This window comes from Diplodia corticola, assembly GCF_001883845.1.
Source record: "Diplodia corticola strain CBS 112549 chromosome Unknown scaffold75, whole genome shotgun sequence".
Lineage (NCBI taxonomy): Eukaryota > Fungi > Ascomycota > Dothideomycetes > Botryosphaeriales > Botryosphaeriaceae > Diplodia > Diplodia corticola.
Window position 1 is genome coordinate 31,991 of NW_017971554.1, and position 18,597 is coordinate 50,587.

General features: G+C 57.3%; 9 protein-coding genes across 9 annotated transcripts; 5 read left to right on the top strand and 4 right to left on the bottom strand.

The window, feature by feature from the left end:
* Positions 1-447: 447 nt before the first annotated feature.
* BKCO1_7500012 (short-chain dehydrogenase reductase sdr protein) lies at positions 448-1,366 on the bottom strand (the record flags this gene model as incomplete). Its single annotated transcript, XM_020278925.1, has 2 exons — positions 448-1,155; positions 1,223-1,366. The coding sequence occupies 2 exons, from the start codon at positions 1,364-1,366 to the stop codon at positions 448-450; spliced, it is 852 nt and encodes a 283-aa protein (XP_020125933.1).
* Positions 1,367-2,304: 938 nt separating this feature from the next.
* On the top strand, positions 2,305-3,556 carry BKCO1_7500013 (metallo-beta-lactamase superfamily protein; the record flags this gene model as incomplete). Its single annotated transcript, XM_020278926.1, has 3 exons — positions 2,305-2,789; positions 2,852-2,969; positions 3,032-3,556. 3 exons carry the CDS (start codon positions 2,305-2,307, stop codon positions 3,554-3,556), a joined length of 1,128 nt encoding a protein of 375 aa, XP_020125934.1.
* Positions 3,557-4,233: 677 nt separating this feature from the next.
* BKCO1_7500014 (cytochrome p450 family protein) lies at positions 4,234-6,302 on the top strand (the record flags this gene model as incomplete). The annotated part of the gene is made up of 9 exons (XM_020278927.1): positions 4,234-4,490; positions 4,541-4,578; positions 4,632-4,892; positions 4,959-5,653; positions 5,735-5,849; positions 5,912-5,962; positions 6,026-6,051; positions 6,114-6,187; positions 6,236-6,302. 9 exons carry the CDS (start codon positions 4,234-4,236, stop codon positions 6,300-6,302), a joined length of 1,584 nt encoding a protein of 527 aa, XP_020125927.1.
* A 330-nt stretch (positions 6,303-6,632) lies between these two features.
* BKCO1_7500015 (cytochrome p450 protein) lies at positions 6,633-8,979 on the bottom strand (the record flags this gene model as incomplete). The annotated part of the gene is made up of 3 exons (XM_020278928.1): positions 6,633-7,202; positions 7,280-7,934; positions 7,991-8,979. 3 exons carry the CDS (start codon positions 8,977-8,979, stop codon positions 6,633-6,635), a joined length of 2,214 nt encoding a protein of 737 aa, XP_020125928.1.
* Positions 8,980-10,528: 1,549 nt separating this feature from the next.
* Positions 10,529-12,214, bottom strand: BKCO1_7500016 (fad binding domain protein; the record flags this gene model as incomplete). The annotated part of the gene is made up of 5 exons (XM_020278929.1): positions 10,529-10,778; positions 10,844-11,217; positions 11,271-11,659; positions 11,715-11,931; positions 11,984-12,214. 5 exons carry the CDS (start codon positions 12,212-12,214, stop codon positions 10,529-10,531), a joined length of 1,461 nt encoding a protein of 486 aa, XP_020125929.1.
* A 341-nt stretch (positions 12,215-12,555) lies between these two features.
* Positions 12,556-13,553, top strand: BKCO1_7500017 (amidohydrolase family protein; the record flags this gene model as incomplete). The annotated part of the gene is made up of 2 exons (XM_020278930.1): positions 12,556-12,607; positions 12,658-13,553. The coding sequence occupies 2 exons, from the start codon at positions 12,556-12,558 to the stop codon at positions 13,551-13,553; spliced, it is 948 nt and encodes a 315-aa protein (XP_020125930.1).
* A 209-nt stretch (positions 13,554-13,762) lies between these two features.
* On the bottom strand, positions 13,763-14,733 carry BKCO1_7500018 (catechol o-methyltransferase; the record flags this gene model as incomplete). The annotated part of the gene is made up of 3 exons (XM_020278931.1): positions 13,763-13,792; positions 13,845-14,537; positions 14,620-14,733. The coding sequence occupies 3 exons, from the start codon at positions 14,731-14,733 to the stop codon at positions 13,763-13,765; spliced, it is 837 nt and encodes a 278-aa protein (XP_020125925.1).
* A 289-nt stretch (positions 14,734-15,022) lies between these two features.
* BKCO1_7500019 (retinol dehydrogenase 12) lies at positions 15,023-16,121 on the top strand (the record flags this gene model as incomplete). Its single annotated transcript, XM_020278932.1, has 3 exons — positions 15,023-15,618; positions 15,669-15,959; positions 16,019-16,121. The coding sequence occupies 3 exons, from the start codon at positions 15,023-15,025 to the stop codon at positions 16,119-16,121; spliced, it is 990 nt and encodes a 329-aa protein (XP_020125926.1).
* Positions 16,122-16,267: 146 nt separating this feature from the next.
* BKCO1_7500020 (toxin biosynthesis cytochrome p450 monooxygenase) lies at positions 16,268-17,887 on the top strand (the record flags this gene model as incomplete). Its single annotated transcript, XM_020278934.1, has 3 exons — positions 16,268-16,315; positions 16,363-17,472; positions 17,543-17,887. The coding sequence occupies 3 exons, from the start codon at positions 16,268-16,270 to the stop codon at positions 17,885-17,887; spliced, it is 1,503 nt and encodes a 500-aa protein (XP_020125921.1).
* Positions 17,888-18,597: the final 710 nt, after the last annotated feature.

The window sequence follows — 18,597 nt, forward strand, 5'->3', positions numbered from 1 at the left end:
TATGCGTGCGACGGAGAGTGAAGCATGGGAAGAGAGCGTAGGTGCCAGCATCCCTCGTCGCGTCCTGTGGTGGACTCTGAGGAACACCAGTCACGTAAGGTACATTAACTTCAGCTGCCGTGCGTACGTCTTGACCATGTGACATGCACGTTTGACCTGCGGTGAGAGTAAAGGGAAACAGGACCGGTCTTGCTATTTGGGCCAAGATGGGTGAGGGTGACACTGGGTGGGCGGACGCGTGATCGGTCGTAAATTTCATAATTCTTGAGCGAGGATGAGTCGGAGCTGGCGGCTCACACGGGTCACATAGTGGGCAGCTGGAGCGAACTTTCCAATAGAGATGTATTCTGAGCTGTCATACTTGATGGGGTAGTTTGAAATAAGACCCAGAGGTAAGATAGACCAAACACACTTGGTCGTTGGATCCCACTACCTATGGAAACCCATCTAATAGTACAAGCGCAACGTTCCTCCAATCATGTAGTACCTGAGCGCCTCCTTGTGGAACTCGTCGAGACTCTTCAGCACGTCAAACGCCGCGTACTCATTGCCCCTCTGCTCACCCATGCTCTTCAGCCACTTCGACGCACACTTGTGAAACTCGCCCATGTGCAGGTTGGACGCGTCGAACCGCAGGCTCTTGAGATTGGTGACGGTGGCGAGGGTATCGAAGAAGAGAAGGGCATCGCTCTTGTTCTCGGGCAGGGCCTCGCCCACCTCGATGGTCGTGATCCAGCCCTTGGCCTTCGCATCGGCCCCCAGTCCGCGAAGGAACATGTACATGGCGAACCAGGTCGGGAAGTGGAACGTGTTGTGGCCCCAGAAGATGGGGCCCGCCTCGGTACGGCGCTGCTTGTCGACGAGGAGCAGGTTGAGGCTGGTGGCGGGGCGAGGGATCTGGGTCGAGCCCTTGTCGTAGGTCTCCACCCGGTGCGGCTTCATGGGGCCCTTCTCGGTGATGGTCGTCTTGATGGGCGTGGGTGAGACGAGGGCGAATTCGTACACGAGGTTCTTGAGCTCGTTGGGGAGGTCGTGCCAGTTGAACGGGTCGACTTTGGCCGGCTGGCGTCCCTTCACCTTGCGGGCGGGTGAGGTCGCGTTCGAGGCCTTGCGTCGTTTGTCACTCGGCGACAGGGTGGCGGCCCTCTTGCGCTTCTGTGTGAAGGGAGTGGTCAGCGGGGAGAACGAGTGAGATGGGATTGGCGTCGGACGCGTGTCGTACCTTGGAACTGTAGCAGAGTTCGCCTCCAGGCTGGTAGTCCTGCTCGTCTTCATCGTTCCTGTCACGAACTGGAGTCTCTGTCTCTGCGTCACGGTAGCAGACGCGACCGTTGCGTTGGACTCGAGGGGAACGGCGGGCGGTCATGTTTGCTGAGTGGACTCGTAGAATGAATTGGTGAGCGTCTCGTTGTGCTGAGTGAAGCAGAGGTTCTCGGCGATGCAATGTGACGGTGGGTCAGTGACCGGAGTCGACAGGAAGATAGATGGAGGCGCTTTGAGCTGAGCCGCAGTCTCAAAGACGGAGGTTTGATGGTAGTAAGAGAGAGGAGGGAAAGAAGAGGTGGTGGGTAAAAGTAGTCGGGAGGAATGGAAACCGCCAAGCACGAACAATAGCAGCCGAAAAGCGGGTCCAAGGCGGCAGTGTTACAGCCCGTGGTGTTGTTCAGTCGAAGTGAAGTGAGCCGGCCGATCCCACCCAACGCTCTCTCCCGCAGCCAGTCAACCAGGGCAAACAGTACTACGCCTGCAGCGTAGAAATTCGTGCTGAACAGGTGTCATGGCACTGAAGGACTGTCTACCCGGCGCGCGGCTCATGGGTCGCATTGTTTCGGGTTGAGGTGGTGACGTCATCTGTCACGAAAAAGTGAAGGGGCCGGTCGGGTGGTGTTCACCTGGTCACGTGCTTGCTTTCTGGACACGAAACCGGGCGCGGTGAACGCCGACCGCGGGGAGCGCGCCCTCGTCCCACTTCGACCGTGTTTGTCAGCAACATCAACAGACCCTGGCGAAGCTCACCATCCAACCCATGGCTCCATCGGCGTCCGTTTTCTGTCCGTCGGTCATCCGATCGTCCGGCTCGGGTACGTGTTCATCCGTCATCTTTGTCATATTTAACAGTGGCGCCACGCATTGCTGACGCTTTATTGGCTCTCGTTTTCACCCCACTTCCCACTCCTGGTCCTGCGAACACGGCTCAGGTAAGCACAGGCTGAGCCCGATCAAATCACGCAATACCGTCAGACAGTATAATATCAGCACCAGCCGTTTAGCTTCAACAACCCTACAGACCGACCATTTCACGCCATGGCTGCACCAACGAACCTAAACATTCCCGCCTCGGATGCGACCGTCAGCGTCAGCATCATCAACACCGGAGCCAGGATCCGCCTGCCTTTGGCCGGCTTCATGGAGCCGCCAATCGAGGGCCACACTCATCTAGATGCTCCTGCCTATTCCTTCCTCATCGAGCACCCGCAGCACGGCAAACTGCTCTTCGATCTATCCATACGTAAGGACTGGAAGAACCTCGCGCCGGCCATTGTGGGTCAAACCGACGGCGATGCCCTCATCGAAGTGGAAAAGGACGTACTCGATGTCCTAGAGGAGAATGGAATCGCATCCACCGAGATCAAGTCCGTCATCTGGAGCCACTGGCACTGCGATCATATTGGAGACTCTTCCCGACTCGCCAGCTCCACCGAGCTGGTCCTCGGCAAGGGTTTCCTGGACGCCCTCACTCCAGGATACCCCGTAAACCCCAACAGCCCGTTCTTAGAGTCCGACTACAAGTACGCTTCGAGCCAATCACGCCCCGCTCCGATGGTATGAACTAACCCCACACCACCCCCAGGGGCCGAAAAATCCGCGAGATCGACTTCTCCACGCACCCCAACCGCCTCCAGCTGGGCCGCTTCGACGCCATCGACTTCTTCGGCGACGGCAGCTTCTACCTCATCAACACCCCCGGCGTACGTCCCACCCGCTTCTCCTCTCCCTCCCTCCCTCCCTCCACTAACACAAACCCCCCCAGCACGCCCTCGGCCACGTCTGCGGCCTCTCCCGCACGACTCCCACGACCTTCATCCTCACCGGCGGCGACGCCGCGGGGCACCACGGCGGCGAGCTGCGCCCCTCGCCCTACCTCCCGCTCCCGTCGCATCTCTCTCCCTCGCCCTTCTCCCTCCCTCGCCCCTTCCAGCCCGGCACCGCCTGCCCGGGCTCGCTCCTCGAGCAGCGCATCCAAGCGCCGCGCGGCCGCGACCCCGGCGCCACGACGCCGTTTTACAAACTCGCGCCGACGGGCATGCCGGACTTCGAGCTCGACGTGGCGCAGGCGACGGTGGATTGGCTGGCGGCGTTTGATGGGGACGAGCGCGTCTTGGTGGTCACGGCGCATGATGCGAAGTTGAAGGGGGTGGTGGAGTTTTTTCCCAAGACGGCGAATGCGTGGAGGGAGAGGGGGTGGAAGGCGGAGGGGTTGTGGAGGTTTTTGGAGGACTTTAAGGGCGCGGTGGGGGAGGAGGGTGGGGATGATCAGGCGGCGGGAGGGGTGTAGGGATCGTTGGTGAGGATGGGGCGGGGGCTGTGGGCGATCGGTGGGGCTCGGTCTTGTTTCGTCATGTGCTGTTGTTTCCCTCGAAGATTTGGGTCTTTGGATTGGTTGGAAGATGGAATTAAACGTGGCAGATAGAGTATATGCAAAGAGGTCTTTCGCTTAGGTAACTGCAGCCCCTTGGCGAATTGCACTGGAATACCTACTGCCATGTACAAAGAACATCCCTGCATATCTCTGACCTCAGCACTACTATTTCTTATAGTGAGGCAGAGCGGGTGCCATCAGAAATCAACCTACGGCGATCCTTCGTGTGGGCAGTGGAAGCAAGTGCACCGACATAGATGTAAGTTTCAACAACCTTTTTTCATTAGTAGCCAAAGCAGATATCCCGGTGTCGATGCGTGTTGGGCCGATACAAATGCATCGACTAAGAGGATGGGTTAATTTCTTTGGTCACCTACTGTGGAGGTACTACGATCGAAACGAGGGTGATCTACTAGCACGTTCGGCCCTCGGCTATTAGGCTGCGGGGATTAACAATTGTGGAGATCATTCACAGGGAATCCTTACAACCAAGTGGGGTTCAGGAAAGTCCGCGCTCGGCCGAGAGAAGCGGTGTGAAGATATAAGCCTTCTGAAGAAGCTTGACTGCACACCCAAAGACAACCGCCGTCAACATGCTGCTCGACACAAAGGTCAACCTCACTACCGACAAGCTGGTGTTTGCAGGACCAGCTCTCGTTGCTATATTCTTCGTTTTCACTTGTGTCTACCGCCGTTACTTCTCACCGCTTGCCAAATACCCCGGCCCCTTCTGGGCGAGCGTGACTGATCTCTGGTTGGTGTGGCTGCACTTTCAACCGGACCACCACCACAGACTCGTCAAGCTGCACAACCAATATGGTCCGGTGGTCAGGCTGAAGCCCAACAAGCTGTGAGACTCGGCAATCATGTGTTTTGCGGCCACGCTAATGGCTTTCCCAGGAGCATCTCATCTCCCGAAGCGTTTAGGATCATATACGGTAGTGGCATGCTCCACCCCAGCATGGGGGAAGTCTAATCGTGTGTTCAACAGGCGCCGGGAACGGGTTCCCCAAGAGTGATTTCTACAGCGTATTTGCAGGAACACGGCCATTCGACCTGTTCGCGCAGCAGGATGAGCGTATCCACGGACAGCAGCGTCGGCTTGTCGCCACTGCCTATACACTGGAGACGATGAAGAGCCTCGAGCCGTATGTCAACACAACCATTCACGTGCTGCTGGACAAACTGCGCGAGCTCGGCGCCAAAGGCGAGCCATTTGACATTGCCTACCTGCTCCAGCTCTTCGCCTTCGGTGAGTCTTCTCCTTGATCCAACATATTCATCTCCACCCCCGAACTCCCACTCACATCTCCAACAGACATCATCGGCGAGCTCAGCTTCGCCAAACGCTTCGGCTACACGGACGCCCTCTCCGACTTCGGCACCTTCTCCCAAATCAGCGCCGCCCTGGCCTCTGGCGCCCGCGTCGGCGAGGTGCCCTGGTTCTACCGGCTGCACCAACGGCTCGCTCCCTACATAGGCAACCACCTCGCCCTCGCCGCCCGCAACGGCGCGCTGCACGACTTCACCCTCCGCGCCATGGCTTCCCGCAAGGACCGCATGACGCCGAACGACGACGACAACAACGAAAGCAACCACGGCGACATCCTCTCCAAGCTCCTCGCCGCCAGCGCCCAAAAGCCCCAACTAACAGACCAATACATCGGCTTCGCGCTGACCAGCAATGTCGTCGCCGGCTCCGACACGACCAGCATCTCGCTCTGCGCCATGCTGCTGCACCTGCTGCGCCCTTCGTCGTCAACCCCGTCCGCCCCGTCCGCCCTATCCCGGCTGCTGCGCGAACTGCGCGACAAGGTCGACGCGGGCGAGATCCCCGACCCCGCGGCCGACCCGCACGCCGTGGTGCCGCAGCGCGTCACCGAGCGCTGGCCCTTCCTGCAGGCCGTCGTCTACGAGGCCCTGCGCTTGCATCCCGTCGTCGGTTCGCTGCTCGCACGCGTCGTGCCGGCGGGTGGGCTGAGTTTTGATGGCGGTTGCTTTGTGCCGGCTGGGGTGAGTTTGTTCGTGGTTGCGTGGCCCGCCGCCCCCGCGGGTGTTGGGGTGGATGGATGCTGATGATGCTTGTGCTTGCAGACGGAGGTCGGGACGTCGGCCTGGGTTATTCATCGGGACGAGAGCATCTTTGGGCCGGATGCCGATGCTTTCCGGCCCGAGCGCTGGTTGGATGAGGGGAATAAGCAGAAGATGCGTCAGTGTGCCTGTGTCTTGTTTGGATAACTTGGAGCTGTGCTGAGTGAGATGGTGCTGCAGATCGCTTTTTCTTCGCTTTTGGTGGCGGGTCGAGGACGTGCATTGGCAAGAGTGAGTGCTGTTGTGTGCTTGGAGTTTTGACTGGTGTTTTGGCTGACCACCCTTTCACTCCAGATATCGCCATGCTTGAGATGAGCAAGGTATGGCTGAGGCTGTGGCTGGAAGCTGGGAGAAGAAGATTCAAGCTGCTGATAAGACATAGGTCCTGCCCACGCTGCTTTTGCATTTTGACTTCAGGCTTGCCGACAAGAATGAGCATCCCAAGGATACATATACGTAAGGATATTCATCATGTGAGGGAGGGTTGAAGCTGACTTGAGCAAGTAACCTGGTCTCCCTCAAACCATTCCACGTGGTCGCCCGCCGGAGGAACATTCTGCAAGAGGCGTGAAAGGGGAAACAGAGGTCGATATCATGGATTGGGGATAACTGGCCTTACAATCTAATCGGTGCAGCCGGTAGTCTACGCTAGAGCTGAGGGATAGTTTTGGGTGGCGTCGATCGCATTAGATAAATTGAGCATGTCCGGGAGTAAAATGGAATTGGCAAAATCATTGCATGCTGTGACCTATGCGCGATGAACTCAGAGTATGAGTGATACGAAATGATGTTTCTCTGAAAGTCACTAACACAGATATCCATGTGCAAATTGTTCCCACTGGATCCAATCCTCATACTCCCTGCTCTCGGCCTCGAAAGAACACACTGAATGATGCGTTCCTCAACCACTATAGTCTGCGTTCGACACACCAACATGTCGTCCAATATCCTCCAACTCCTCGGCGCTCGGAGGTCTCTCAGGTGGTATCTGCTGCTCTGAATGCTCATTAGACGAAGTATCCCGAACCTCATTGACACCACGCCCAGGGTCCAACTTCGTAGAAGCCGCCAGATCGTACTCCTTTGTAATGCCGGGAGACGCTCCGGGGTTCTCATTGCTTTCACCGGCGAGCAGATTGTCGAAATGCGTCGGTGGTGCCTCCAGCCGTGGATGTTCCGGATTCGCGAGGTTAAGCGTGGCCAGCCTCTCGCCGTTGTCGGTGTAGGGAATGGCTTCCGCGCCATGGTGCCAGGTTCCCACGCCCAACCCCTCGTGCGCCATGCGTTGCAGTTGCAGCGTCTCGTTCGCACACCACTCGAGACGCGAGTAGTTGTCGAACCTGCGGCGCTTTTGGATCCAGCTGGCGAGAGGTTCGATTGTGTAGGAGAAGACGATGATGATGCAGCCGACTATGAAGGTGAGACAGAGACCGAAGGTGTTGAAGCTGGTGTAGGCGGTCGTTACGATTTTCTGGACCATGGACGGACCGAATTAGAACATCAAATTATTTCCGTAATCCGGGAGGGAGTGGATGATCCTGTGCTTACCTGATTTCGACAAATGGATCTTTCTACCTCATTCTTTGGAGTATCAACCCAAGCCATCATCTCTGGGTTCGAGGGACCCGTGGCATACAAGACCATTGATCCTTGCATGTAGGCCAACCATACCGTGAACCAGTATTCGACATCTATTTGCCACTGGCCATTTGGAAGAGGTCCCTGAACTCCGTAGGTGAGCCCATATCTTGCAGTCAACCCAGTTATTCCCAGATTCATTATTACTTGAGCTATATCGCTATCCAAAACAGGTAAGTACCACTCAATCATTGCCTCCTGTGTGCGACTAAGCCGAAGATTGGTAATTCCACCAAATGCATCCCCCATTGGACCCAAGGCGGTACACTGTTTATCCGAGGGTAGGTTGGGATTACAGAATTGGTATTGGGAGACGCATGCTAGAGGTGACGCTGGCTCATCCCCGGCATATGTACTGATGGTTCCGGTTGCTTGGATAGTCCCTACTTCGAGTAACTCGGAGTGTGCTGAATACCAAGGGTCGTCTGTCTCTTTCGCAAATGCCACGAAGTTGGACGATAAAAAAAAAATTTTAATGTCGCCATCATAGTAACGAAGCTCTGGGATGGGATCGAAGGTAGAAAAAGCATCCAGTGACTGGTTCCGGTACAACGCGGACTGGATACTAGAATTTGTAAGTGGTCTTTGTTAGTTTACTAGCGAAGAGGAAGGAACAAGTACCTGAGAGTATAATCTTGAAACGGACCGGTAAAGTTCTGGTCTAGCCACTCTTGAAATGATGAAATAGGGTACTCGTAAGTGTAGTTGTATGGAGACCTTAGCTCCCCATAGTAGTACCTCACGTACCGCGATTGCGTGCCTTCCGAGGCGTACGTGTACGGCTGCTTGTAGCCTTGTGTGGCCAAAGGTGCGCACCTGAGTATATGCCTGAATTTGAACCGTAGCTCAGGAGGGTCATTATGTCCCAGGTGCTCGTTGCTATCGATATACCCTGTGTCGATCTCGAGATTTCCGAACTCTGTCTGACAAATATCTCCTCCAAATGGACAGCTTGCGTTCCTTTTTGTCGAATATGGAAGCTTCAGCTGGACGTATCTTTGGCATTCCGCCGGATTAGAACTGTTTTTGTAACAAGTTTGGGCGAAGTTGGCCCACTCCACCACTTTCTCGTGTACAAAGGGTTGGTAGACGGTGTCTAATAGTGTTTCATTAGTATTGCCGTCTGTATAAAGTTGACCACATGAAGGGCCGGAGATGAGGACTTGTGATGCCGTCGAGGTTGCGATCTTGGAGGAGAAGATGCCGGCAACGGCGAAGCAGCCGAGGCAGGTGATTGTGAACAGCAGGAGTGGGACCATGCGACGATGTGCGTGAGGTGTCTTGTCTCGCCAGACCCAAGCCATTTGCGCAAGGGCCCAGAGTCCGCTTATTCCGTTGGCAGAGTTGCGGAGAACTGCTTGTCGTTGATGATGAACCCCATCTCGGGGAGCTTCAGACGAGCAGTAATGGTGAATGAAGAAACATGACAGTCTCCAAAAAGCTGTGCCGGTCCAAGTGATGAAGAGTGCGATTAGGGAGATCAGGAAACCACCGTCGCGGCGGGTGAGGGTGATGGTGCCCCCAAGGATTCGACCATCTGACCAGTTGATCCACGGACCGGTGTGGATGCCATAATAGTCTGCAGTGCTCGAAGGGGAGGTCGTACTCATGTTTTGCTAGCGTTGGGATGAAAACAAGTGAGTGGAGACAAATGTTCCAAGAAGATCTCATGCGCAAACGCCGAGGTTTGAGCTCTGTTAAAGGAACCAGCGTTGGTATTTATCAGGTTGCATGACCCCCAAGATACTCCAAAGATACCTTGATAGCTGCCCGATACAAGGGAGCTGCGATAAACAACGCATGGCCTTGACTTGTAAGGCGAGCACACCCTCAGCTGAAAGCCTCCTCACCAATGTGGTCTGTTTCCAGGTTTCGGAACTGTCCACACTTCGAAGCTGTGATACTTGAGCACAAACATGGGCGATGGCCCCAAACTCAATTCCGGAATCTCGCGGAACGAAAGGCTAGAGAGGATATACATCTCACAAATGGAGGCAGCATTTTTCTTGTTGTGCACAGCCTTACATACTACAGAAACTCACTCGGGAGGTGACGCCAGGCACCAACTTGGAATGTGGGCATTCTTGCATAACTGCATAGTGTACAAGGGGCGGAAGCCTGAACACACCACGGAATGCGTGCGATCATCGGTTTGGACTACTGCCTAGCACTAGGCACCGAAGAGGCCGCACCTTTGTGTGTGTCGAGGAGAGGGCTGAGGTGAGGGATGGGGCGGCCTCCGTTGTTCGTGATACATCAACTACAACATTGATTCGCTAAACAAAGCAAGGCAGTGCTTATGTGGTGGAGGGTGCAAGTTACCTTGAAGGAACTAATCACCTGGAAGAATATCCATATGCCCGAAAAATGAGGAAAATACATTCCGTACAAACAAGCTGAGCTATAGGGGCCACGCTGCACAGGTTCGGCGTACCCAGGCTGCAAGATGAGACACGTAAGTAAGGAGCACAAATGAGTAATGCCGCAGCGATAGAAGCCATCTGCAACAGCATCTACGCCTTCTTTCAAAGCCAAATGGTTCGCACTTCAGCCTCTCCCAAGTCTTTTGTGCAGGAACGGTGACTCTCTGCCGAAGCTGATTGAGACCCGGCAGTATTGCGTGTTAATCAGTGATAGGGTAGAGCTATTGCGACACTTCATCGCTGGTCATTACGCATGAATGGATGGGGAAGAAGATCCTGTGCAACATCCCACACTGCTATCCAGCGGACACGGGTCGCTCTTGACAATTTTCCTCGTAGATGTCGATAAGCCCTCAGATCTCGTCGCTAGAATGAACGGACGCAGGTGAGCTATCATCCATGAACTATACTTAGCAAGGTAGAGATTGTTGCTGGCTAGCGGGCCAGAGAAAGCTGTTGTCGCGCGGGACCTCCTCCTTCTCCTCGGCGGTCAAACGCGGCTAATGGAATTAAGCTTATCAATAGCCCAGTTTTTAATTATAGTCGCAAGACCCTTCTATCTTGACAACCAAAGCGGAGACAAGTCTAAACGTCTCAACGGATGCTGTAAGTTGTTTTTACTTTACGCTCTCCTACTCACTCTTCAAGTAGCCCTGTCAACAAAAAGAGCTGTTCATCAAGTAAAATTGATCTTCTCCACACTCTCCTAAGTATTTGGACTACCCGAAATGGCAACTCAGTAAGTAAACCCATTAGTAAAGTTAAACAAGTTGCTCGGGTCCCACGTGCTCTTGATCGACTCCAGCTTGGGCAGTTTCGCCGCCGTGTACCACGCGTCGCGGCCCTCGTCGCCGTGAGCATAATTGACGTATACCTCAAGGCCCTTGTCGCTATTCAGCTCCACCCACACCGCACGCCTCTCCAACGCAAAATCCGAGATGGCAGACGTCTGATCGTCCGTCGAGAAGCCGCTGAAACTCATAAACCTGCGGCACGCGTCAATCAGCACTTGCACCGAGCCACGGGTGAAAACGAAAGCAATCGCACTCACAGGTATGCCAGGGTATTTCTGTACGGATACGCGGTCGCGTCGTCGGCCGTCTGCAGGGTTACTTTGGTCGGAAACATCTCGACAACCGTGTACGAGGTGGTGAGGCCGGTGGCGGCGTAGAAGGCGACGTAGGCGTCCAGCGCGGCCTGGTGGGTGGCGACGTCGTACTCGTAGAGGTTCAGGCCGTAGGCGGCTTGGTTGGCGCCGGCGATGCAGCCGAGTGCGTCGGCGCCGAAGCGGTTCTCGTGGATGAGCCTGTTCCACGGGATCGTCGTGACGTTGGACTGCAGCGACGTCGCGTCGAGGAAGGGCGCGATGACTTCCCTGCCCTCGGCTTCTGCGCCCGCGTAGACGGCGTTGACCATGATTACGGTCTGCGGAGTGGGTTAGCGGTGCGTGGGGGGTGGTGGAGGGATGGTCAGCTGACTGAGTTGAAGGTGCTTGAGTATTGGATGGCGGTTGTGAGGGACAAGGCGTCGGGCTGGTTGCCGGCAAAGTCCTTGAGGATCTGGAAGATGGTGGCGTTTTCGCTGGCGGGGAAGAGGAAATCGCCGTTCAAGGCCGATCCGCTGTTGGTCTGGTCATGCAGTGTATACGTGGCGGAGGTGATGATCCCAAAATTCTGGCCGGCGCCCTTGATGCCCCAGAACAAATCACTGTTCTCAGACGCAGATGCATTCACGATGTCGCCCGTGCCGGTGACGATGGTGACGGAGTCGAGGGCGTCAATGATCAGGCCATGGAGACCCTGGTATGGACCAATGCCGCCGCCTAGTGTGGCACCAACCATGCCGACACAGGAACATGATCCAGTTTCTAGAGAAAGTATTAGTCAGTGCTCGGTTGCGGGGGATATACAAGGGGTCCAGACGGATTTCCTTTCCAGCTGCGAAGACAGGATCAAGAATGTCACCGAACGTGACTGCTCCGCCGATTGTCATGGTGCTTGCCGACTCATCAACAGAGACAGAATCAAAAGCACTGAGGTCAAGATTGATGCCGTTCTGCAGGGCGCTGGTCGTTGTCGTATAGCCATGCCCGCCACCGGTGCCCAGGAAAGGGATGCTGTTATTCGACGCATACTTGATCTGCAGCACTTTGATTAGTGTTTGCTTTCGTTGAATATAAGGGAAGACGTACGATGGTAGAGACGTCCTCCGCAGTGGCAGGCTTTACTCCCACGATGTAACTTGGGGCATCGTATGCATTCCATCTCTCGGTCAAGTCACTAGCATAGGCCGAGTCACTGGGAAGAAGGACTTCGGAGCCAGAGGAAAGATTGTCCTTGAGATAGGCCTGAATGGTTGCCGCGTCAATGGCCGAAGCCAAGTTGACAACGGAGAGTAGAGAAAGAATGAGTGCGGCAGCCATGTTCAAGAACGCCCGCCTTGCAGAGCCTTCTGGGCGAGATGGCGGTTTATGAGCGCCTGATGAGCAGAAGCGAAATTGCTGCAGAAGGATGATGGCGGGAGCTGAGCGGAGAGTGCCGAATGCTTGTATCTAGCCCCGAGTCAGCCAAGGAGCCGTGCGTGGATTGCCGCGTGTTGGCCAGGATTGTTGTCGGGCTAATAATATGCGAGGAGTCAGGACCTTGTTCGGCATCGAGACGCAGCCGCGCCGAATCGCGCGACTGACACCGAAAACAACATATGATGATCAGGCCGCGAGTCCCCAGCTGAAACCTCGTGCAAGCCACTTGGTCGCAAATTGCAATGGGGAAAATCGACGTGCACCACCACATGCTCCCGCCGGAGTATGTGCAGAGTAAGCCGCCGTGCCGCAACCGCCCGCTCGGGAGGCTGACTTGATGATAGAATGGAACGAAGCGTCCGGGATCCCCAAAGGGCTGACACTTCCATCGTGGAGTACTGAGATCGACCTGGAGTTCATGGACCGAAACGGCATCGAGGCTTCGATCCTGTCCCTCAGCGCCCCCGGGCTGGCATTTGTCAAGTCTCCCGACGACGCCCTGCAGCTCTGTCGATGGGTCAACGAGTACGCGGCAAAGATCAAAGCAACGAACCCTTCCCGATTCGGCTTTTTTGCGACCCTACCGCCGCCCGAGCCGGTTGGGCCTTGCATAGAGGAGCTGCGCTACGCCCTCGACGTGCTCGAAGCCGACGGCGTCACTCTTCTGTCCAGCTACAGCGACAAGTACCTGGGCCACCCGGATCTCCGCCCGCTCTGGCAGGAGCTGGACCGGCGCAATGCCGTAGTCTTCGTGCACCCAACCTTTGCCAAAACGTGGGGCGCGTCATCCGACGCCACGATCCCCCGGCCCATCGTCGACTTCCCGCACGAGACGACGCGCACGGCCGTCAACCTCATCACGTCCAACACGGTCCGGGATTTTCCAAACTGCAAGATCATCCTGTCGCACGGCGGCGGCACGCTCCCGTACGTGGCCACGAGGATCGCGAACCAGACGGCGGATCTGGGGCTGAAGGAAAAATCGGCCGATGACTTTCTTCGGGACGCGAGAGGCTTCTACTATGACCTCGCCCTGACCGGCTACGAGGGCCCTGTCGAGGCGGTGGTGAAGTTTGCTGACGAAGGCCATGTTCTGTATGGGAGCGACTTCCCCTTTGCTCGCGAACGGACGATTGTCCCGCAGATTGCAAACATCCAAGCGGCGTCCATGGATGAGGAGACACGGCTGTCGATCGACCATGGCGCTGCAAGGCAACTGTTTCCTCGTTTCTCCAAGTAGGGTTCGAATTTATCTTGTACTTCAGTACACTGTAGTCGTGATAACAATACGAGCCCCCGAGTGATGTATCCAAACCACCGATTCCCCACGGACCACCCCTTGACGACACTGCAAAGAAGGCAAAAAAAAAAAAAAAGAATGCCGTGGAGCTCATTGCGCCATGCCGTAAGCCCGATGTGTCAATGCCACCCTCGCCCTGCGGGGCTCCCTTACGCCACGGTGGAAATAGCCAATTGGTCCTGCAGCCAGTCAGCCAAGGTTGTAACACCACGGATATGGGATCCAACTCACCGGACCACCAAACGGCAGCACAAAATCCGCCGTCTCAGTCACATACGCATACCCCTCCGGAGACTTCTCCGCCCTACCCCTCTGCGCATAAGCCAAGTACTCAGGTGCGCCAGGAAACACGATGTTATCAGCCAGCACGACCGACCCAGGCCTCAACAGCGACTCTTTCTCGCAGATCTGCAAGTCGTCAATGTAAAAGTCCTTCCAGTGATCCAGCAGCACGAAGTCGACCTCCCCCTTGCCCACCACGCCCTCCTTCACCAACCTCCCCAGCGACTCCCCCGCGCTGCCCACGCTGATGGACACGACGTCCCGCAGGCCAGCCAGGTCGCACAGGCTCGCCGCGACGGCCGCGATGATGGGGTTCTTCTCGAACGAGAGGTACCGCACGCGGCGGCCGGTGCCGGCTGCCCGCTTGGCCATGGCGCTGGCGAGGCAGATGGCTGAGTACCCAACGTAGGAGCCAAACTCGAGGAAGGTGGTCGGGGCAGGCCCGGCGTCGCTGTCGTTGCCGGCGAGGAGGCGGGTGATGAAGGCGCGTTTGTCGGCGCCAATGGTCATCAGCCCGCGCGGGATGGTGGCGGCGAAGTCGTCGATGGCGTTGCACACGGCGTCGGGGTCGCCGCGGAGCTGGGCGAGGTCCGGTCGTGCGTAGACGTATTTGAGGAGGGCGAGCTCTTCGGCGCCTTCTTTCTGTGGGGGGAGGAAAGTGGGTGGTTAGTTTCTCTTTTCTGTTTTTTCTGGGCGAGTATGCTGGGGTGATGGGCGTAGGTACGTGGTTTGCGGCAACGGTGGCGTTGAAGAAATTGGAACTGTTGGCGACGGCGGGGGCTGAACCGTCAGCGAGGGCGGCCGTGTCGAAGTAGGTGGAGGTGCCGCCAACGGGCATTGCTGGGGCTTGGGTGGTCAGGGCTGCCATTTTTTTTTCTGGATGGTGGTTCTCTTGCAAGTGGCATATCAGACCTCCGCGCAATTGCATATAAAGCCACTGTCGACAGCCAGCGGGCCGGTCCTTTTCGGCCAGATTCGGCGGAGATGCAGGCGACTCAGCTCCCCGCATCTTAACTCCAGCATGGCGGGCGTTAGTCCCGGACATAAGGGTTATCCCCGATGTAAATATCGAGCCAAGTGTGCAGGCTGCCCGGGAGCTTCTTCAGCAGTCTACTCTCGCCGCCGCCATGGGTTTCGCCACTACCATTCTCCACTCGCAATTCTTCGTCACGCCGCCGTTCCCGTCGTCCGACTTCACCGGCCAGACCGCCGTCGTCACCGGTGCCACCTCCGGCCTCGGATTCGAGGCAGCTAAGCACTTCCTGCGCCTCGGCGCATCCCGCGTCATCCTCGCCGTGCGGAATGTCGCCAAAGGAGAGCAGGCGGCGAAAGAGCTCGCGTCCGCCAAGGCTGCACCCTCTAGCACCATCGAGGTGTGGCAGCTGGACCTCGGCAGCTTTTCGTCCATCAAGGACTTCGGAGCGCGGATCGGGACGCTGGACCGGCTGGATGCCGTGGTGCAGAACGCCGGCATCATGACCAGCCAGTTCACCCTGGTCGAAGGGTGTGAGAGCCAGATTGCAGTCAACGTCATCAGCCCCGTGCTTCTCGGATATCTGGTGCTGCCCAAGTTGCAAGAATCCGCCGCCAAACACGGTACCAAGGGCAGACTGGCCTTCGTGGGCAGCGATCTCCAGTTCATCGCGCCGCTGAAGGAGAAGTCAGTGCCGGGGAGCTTGCTCGACGCGCTCAACTCGGAGAAAACGGCGAGCATGGGCGATAGGTGAGTTTCAGCTCGGAGTATCGCTCGAGGACGTTGCTGATTGAGCCCAGATATGGCGTTTCCAAGCTCCTGCTGCTGTGGGCGGTGCGGGACATGGCCCAGCGCTTCCCCTTCTCCGGCCAGTCCAACGTCGTCATCGCCTGCCTGACGCCCGGCCTGTGCAAGAGCAATCTCGTCCGCGACGACGAGAGCTGGATTGCTGGCGTCATCAGGCGCATGCTGATCGGAATCGTTGCTCGCTCCACCGAGGTGGGAAGCCGCTGTCTCGTGAATGCGGTAAAACCAGAACTTGGCGACGAGTGCCACGGCGCCTTTCTGATGGACTGCAAGCCTTGCCCAGAGTACGTTTCTTCCCACGCCTCCGAGGATGATTGTTTGAACTGACCGGTGCCCGACGCAGCCTGACGGGCAACTCGAACAAGCCCGAGATGAAAGAAGCCCGGAGCAAGTTCTTGGACGAGCTGTCTACGCGCCTACAGAGCATCAGTCCAGGCATTTTTTAACCTTGAAAGGTATAGAGGGGTAGTACGCGGATAGATAACTTGCAAATTGACCGATTCCGAAGCGCGGGCAACTGTGCATCCATAAGAGTGATCCTCGCCCATCGCCCGTGCATCCTGGTCGACACGGCCTGGAACCCCCCTCCACCATGTCCTGGCCTTCCCAAATTCCCTTGGGCGCAGCCGCAGCCGTCCTGGTACGCAGCGCCTTCCCGCTCCCACGCCAGCACCCTAACGTGTCCAGCTCCTCCTTTTCCTCTCCCTCCGCGCCGTCTACCGCCTCCTTCTCCATCCCCTCCGCGCATTCCCCGGCCCCGCCAGCCGAGCAGTATCCCACATCCCACACGCGCTCTCCACACTGAGCGGCCACTTGCCACGCGACCTCACGTCCCTCCACGCCAAATATGGAGAGGCGGTGCGAACCTCGCCCGACATGGTCTCCTTCTCGGCTCCAGAAGCGTGGAACGACATCTACGGGCACAGCACGCGACAGCGGTTCCAGAAATGGGGCATGACGCGCAGCCAGGCAGGCGTGGACCACATCCTGTGCGCCAACGACGCGGACCACGCACGGCAGCGGCGCACCATCAACCACGCCTTCAGCGAAAAGGCGCTGCGGGCACAGGAAGGGATCCTCATGGCCTACGTTGACGGGCTGACGCAGGGGCTGGAGCGGCGGGCGGGCGCCGGGGCGGCGGCAGTCAACGTGAAGGAGTGGCTGGAATGGACGGCGTTCGACATCATCGGGGAGCTGGCGTTCGGCGAGCCGTTCGGGTGCCTGGCGGATGCGCAGTACCACCCGTGGGTGGCGCTGCTGTTCCCCTTCATCAAGGCGCTGTCGTTCTTGGGCGTCGCGCGGCTGTACCAGCCGTTCACGCCGCTCATCGTTGGGTTGATGCCCAAAGACGCCATCCGCCAGCGCATGCAGCACATCAAGCTCTCGGCGGCCAAAGTGCACGCGCGACTGGCCGCGGGCGAGCAGCCGGACCGGTCTGACTTCTGGACGTACATCCTGCGGCACAACGGCGACGAGAAGAAGGGCATGAGCCTGGCTGAGATGGAGTCCAACGCAGGCATCTTCATCACCGGCGGCAGCGAAACCGTGGCCACTGCCCTGTGCGGCATCTTGTACCTATTGGCCAAGAACCCCGTCGCCATGCGCGCCCTGCGGGACGAAGTGACGGCCGCCTTCGCCCGTAAGGAGGACATCGACATGATCGGCGTGGCAGGCTTGAAGGTACTGCACGCCACCATCTGCGAGGGCATGCGAATCTACCCGCCCGTTCCCGCCGGGCTGCAGCGCTTCGCTCCCGCGGGCGGCGCCGTCGTGGCGGGGCATTTTGTTCCCGAAGGAGTACGTCGTCCCGTTCTTGTCCTTCTCCTTCTTCTTCTTCTTCCCCTGACTGACCACCACTTCCAAACAGACCATCGTCAACGTCTCACAGCAGCCAGCCTACCACTCTGCCGCCAACTTCTTCCGGCCCGAGGCGTTCCTGCCCGAGCGCTGGCTCCCCTCTGCGCCACCCGCCTTCGCCAACGACCGCAAGGACGCGTTCCAGCCCTTCAGCACCGGCCCGCGCAACTGCGTCGGGAAGAACCTCGCCCTCGCCGAGATGAAGCTGGTCCTGGCGCGGCTCGTGTGGCAGTTCGGGTGGGAGCTGGCCGACGACGGGTTCGCACTCGACGCGCAGAAGGTGTTCATCATGCGGGAGAAGCCGGCGTTGAGCCTCAGGCTGTGGTTGCGCGCGGACGATGCTGCTGTGGAGTAGTGGTGCCTGGGATATATATACGTCTGAATTACCTCTCCATCTGGATATGTTACTGGCCTTATTGTCGACGTGTCGTGACGTGCTCGTCCCGTGGTGTTGAATGCTTCGTATAACCGCCACTACTACGCATGAATGCATTTTGCCAGAACGCAAAACCTTGCTTTTCCTGATTTCAACGCCATTGCTTCAATATCTCGCTCTCACTCCGTGCCCGTGGAAAGCGTCTGGCGCTCCTCCCTGCCCCATCGACTTCGCCGGGTGCTCGGCATGCGTGAAGGAAGTAATTGCCGAACCAAAGCGCACGAACGTCCAATCAAGTTTTTCACCGAAACTGACCGAAGACCGGCCCGGCCGAACCCGCCCGAAATTACCGAAATTCCCGTACAGACGTTGGCGCCGACGTTGAAAATCCGACGTGCCATAATGGGTGGCCGAAGCAGCTGTCCGGACGTGGATTCGAGCGTCAAAGCTACAGATGCATCTAGATGGAGGATTCCACTGCCGACATGAGCTGAATAATGCATGTAGATCGATGTTGGTGCAAAATCGGCCGGTAATCCCGACACCGAATCGATTCCCGAACGTCACATCACGCTGCCCACGGTAATGGCTGCCATGCACCCGCAGGCGAGTATCAGAGCCCGGACGATTCTTGTAGTTTCTGTCAACGTACGACAGTGTGCTCTCCAGGGTGATGGAGCTGGGTAATG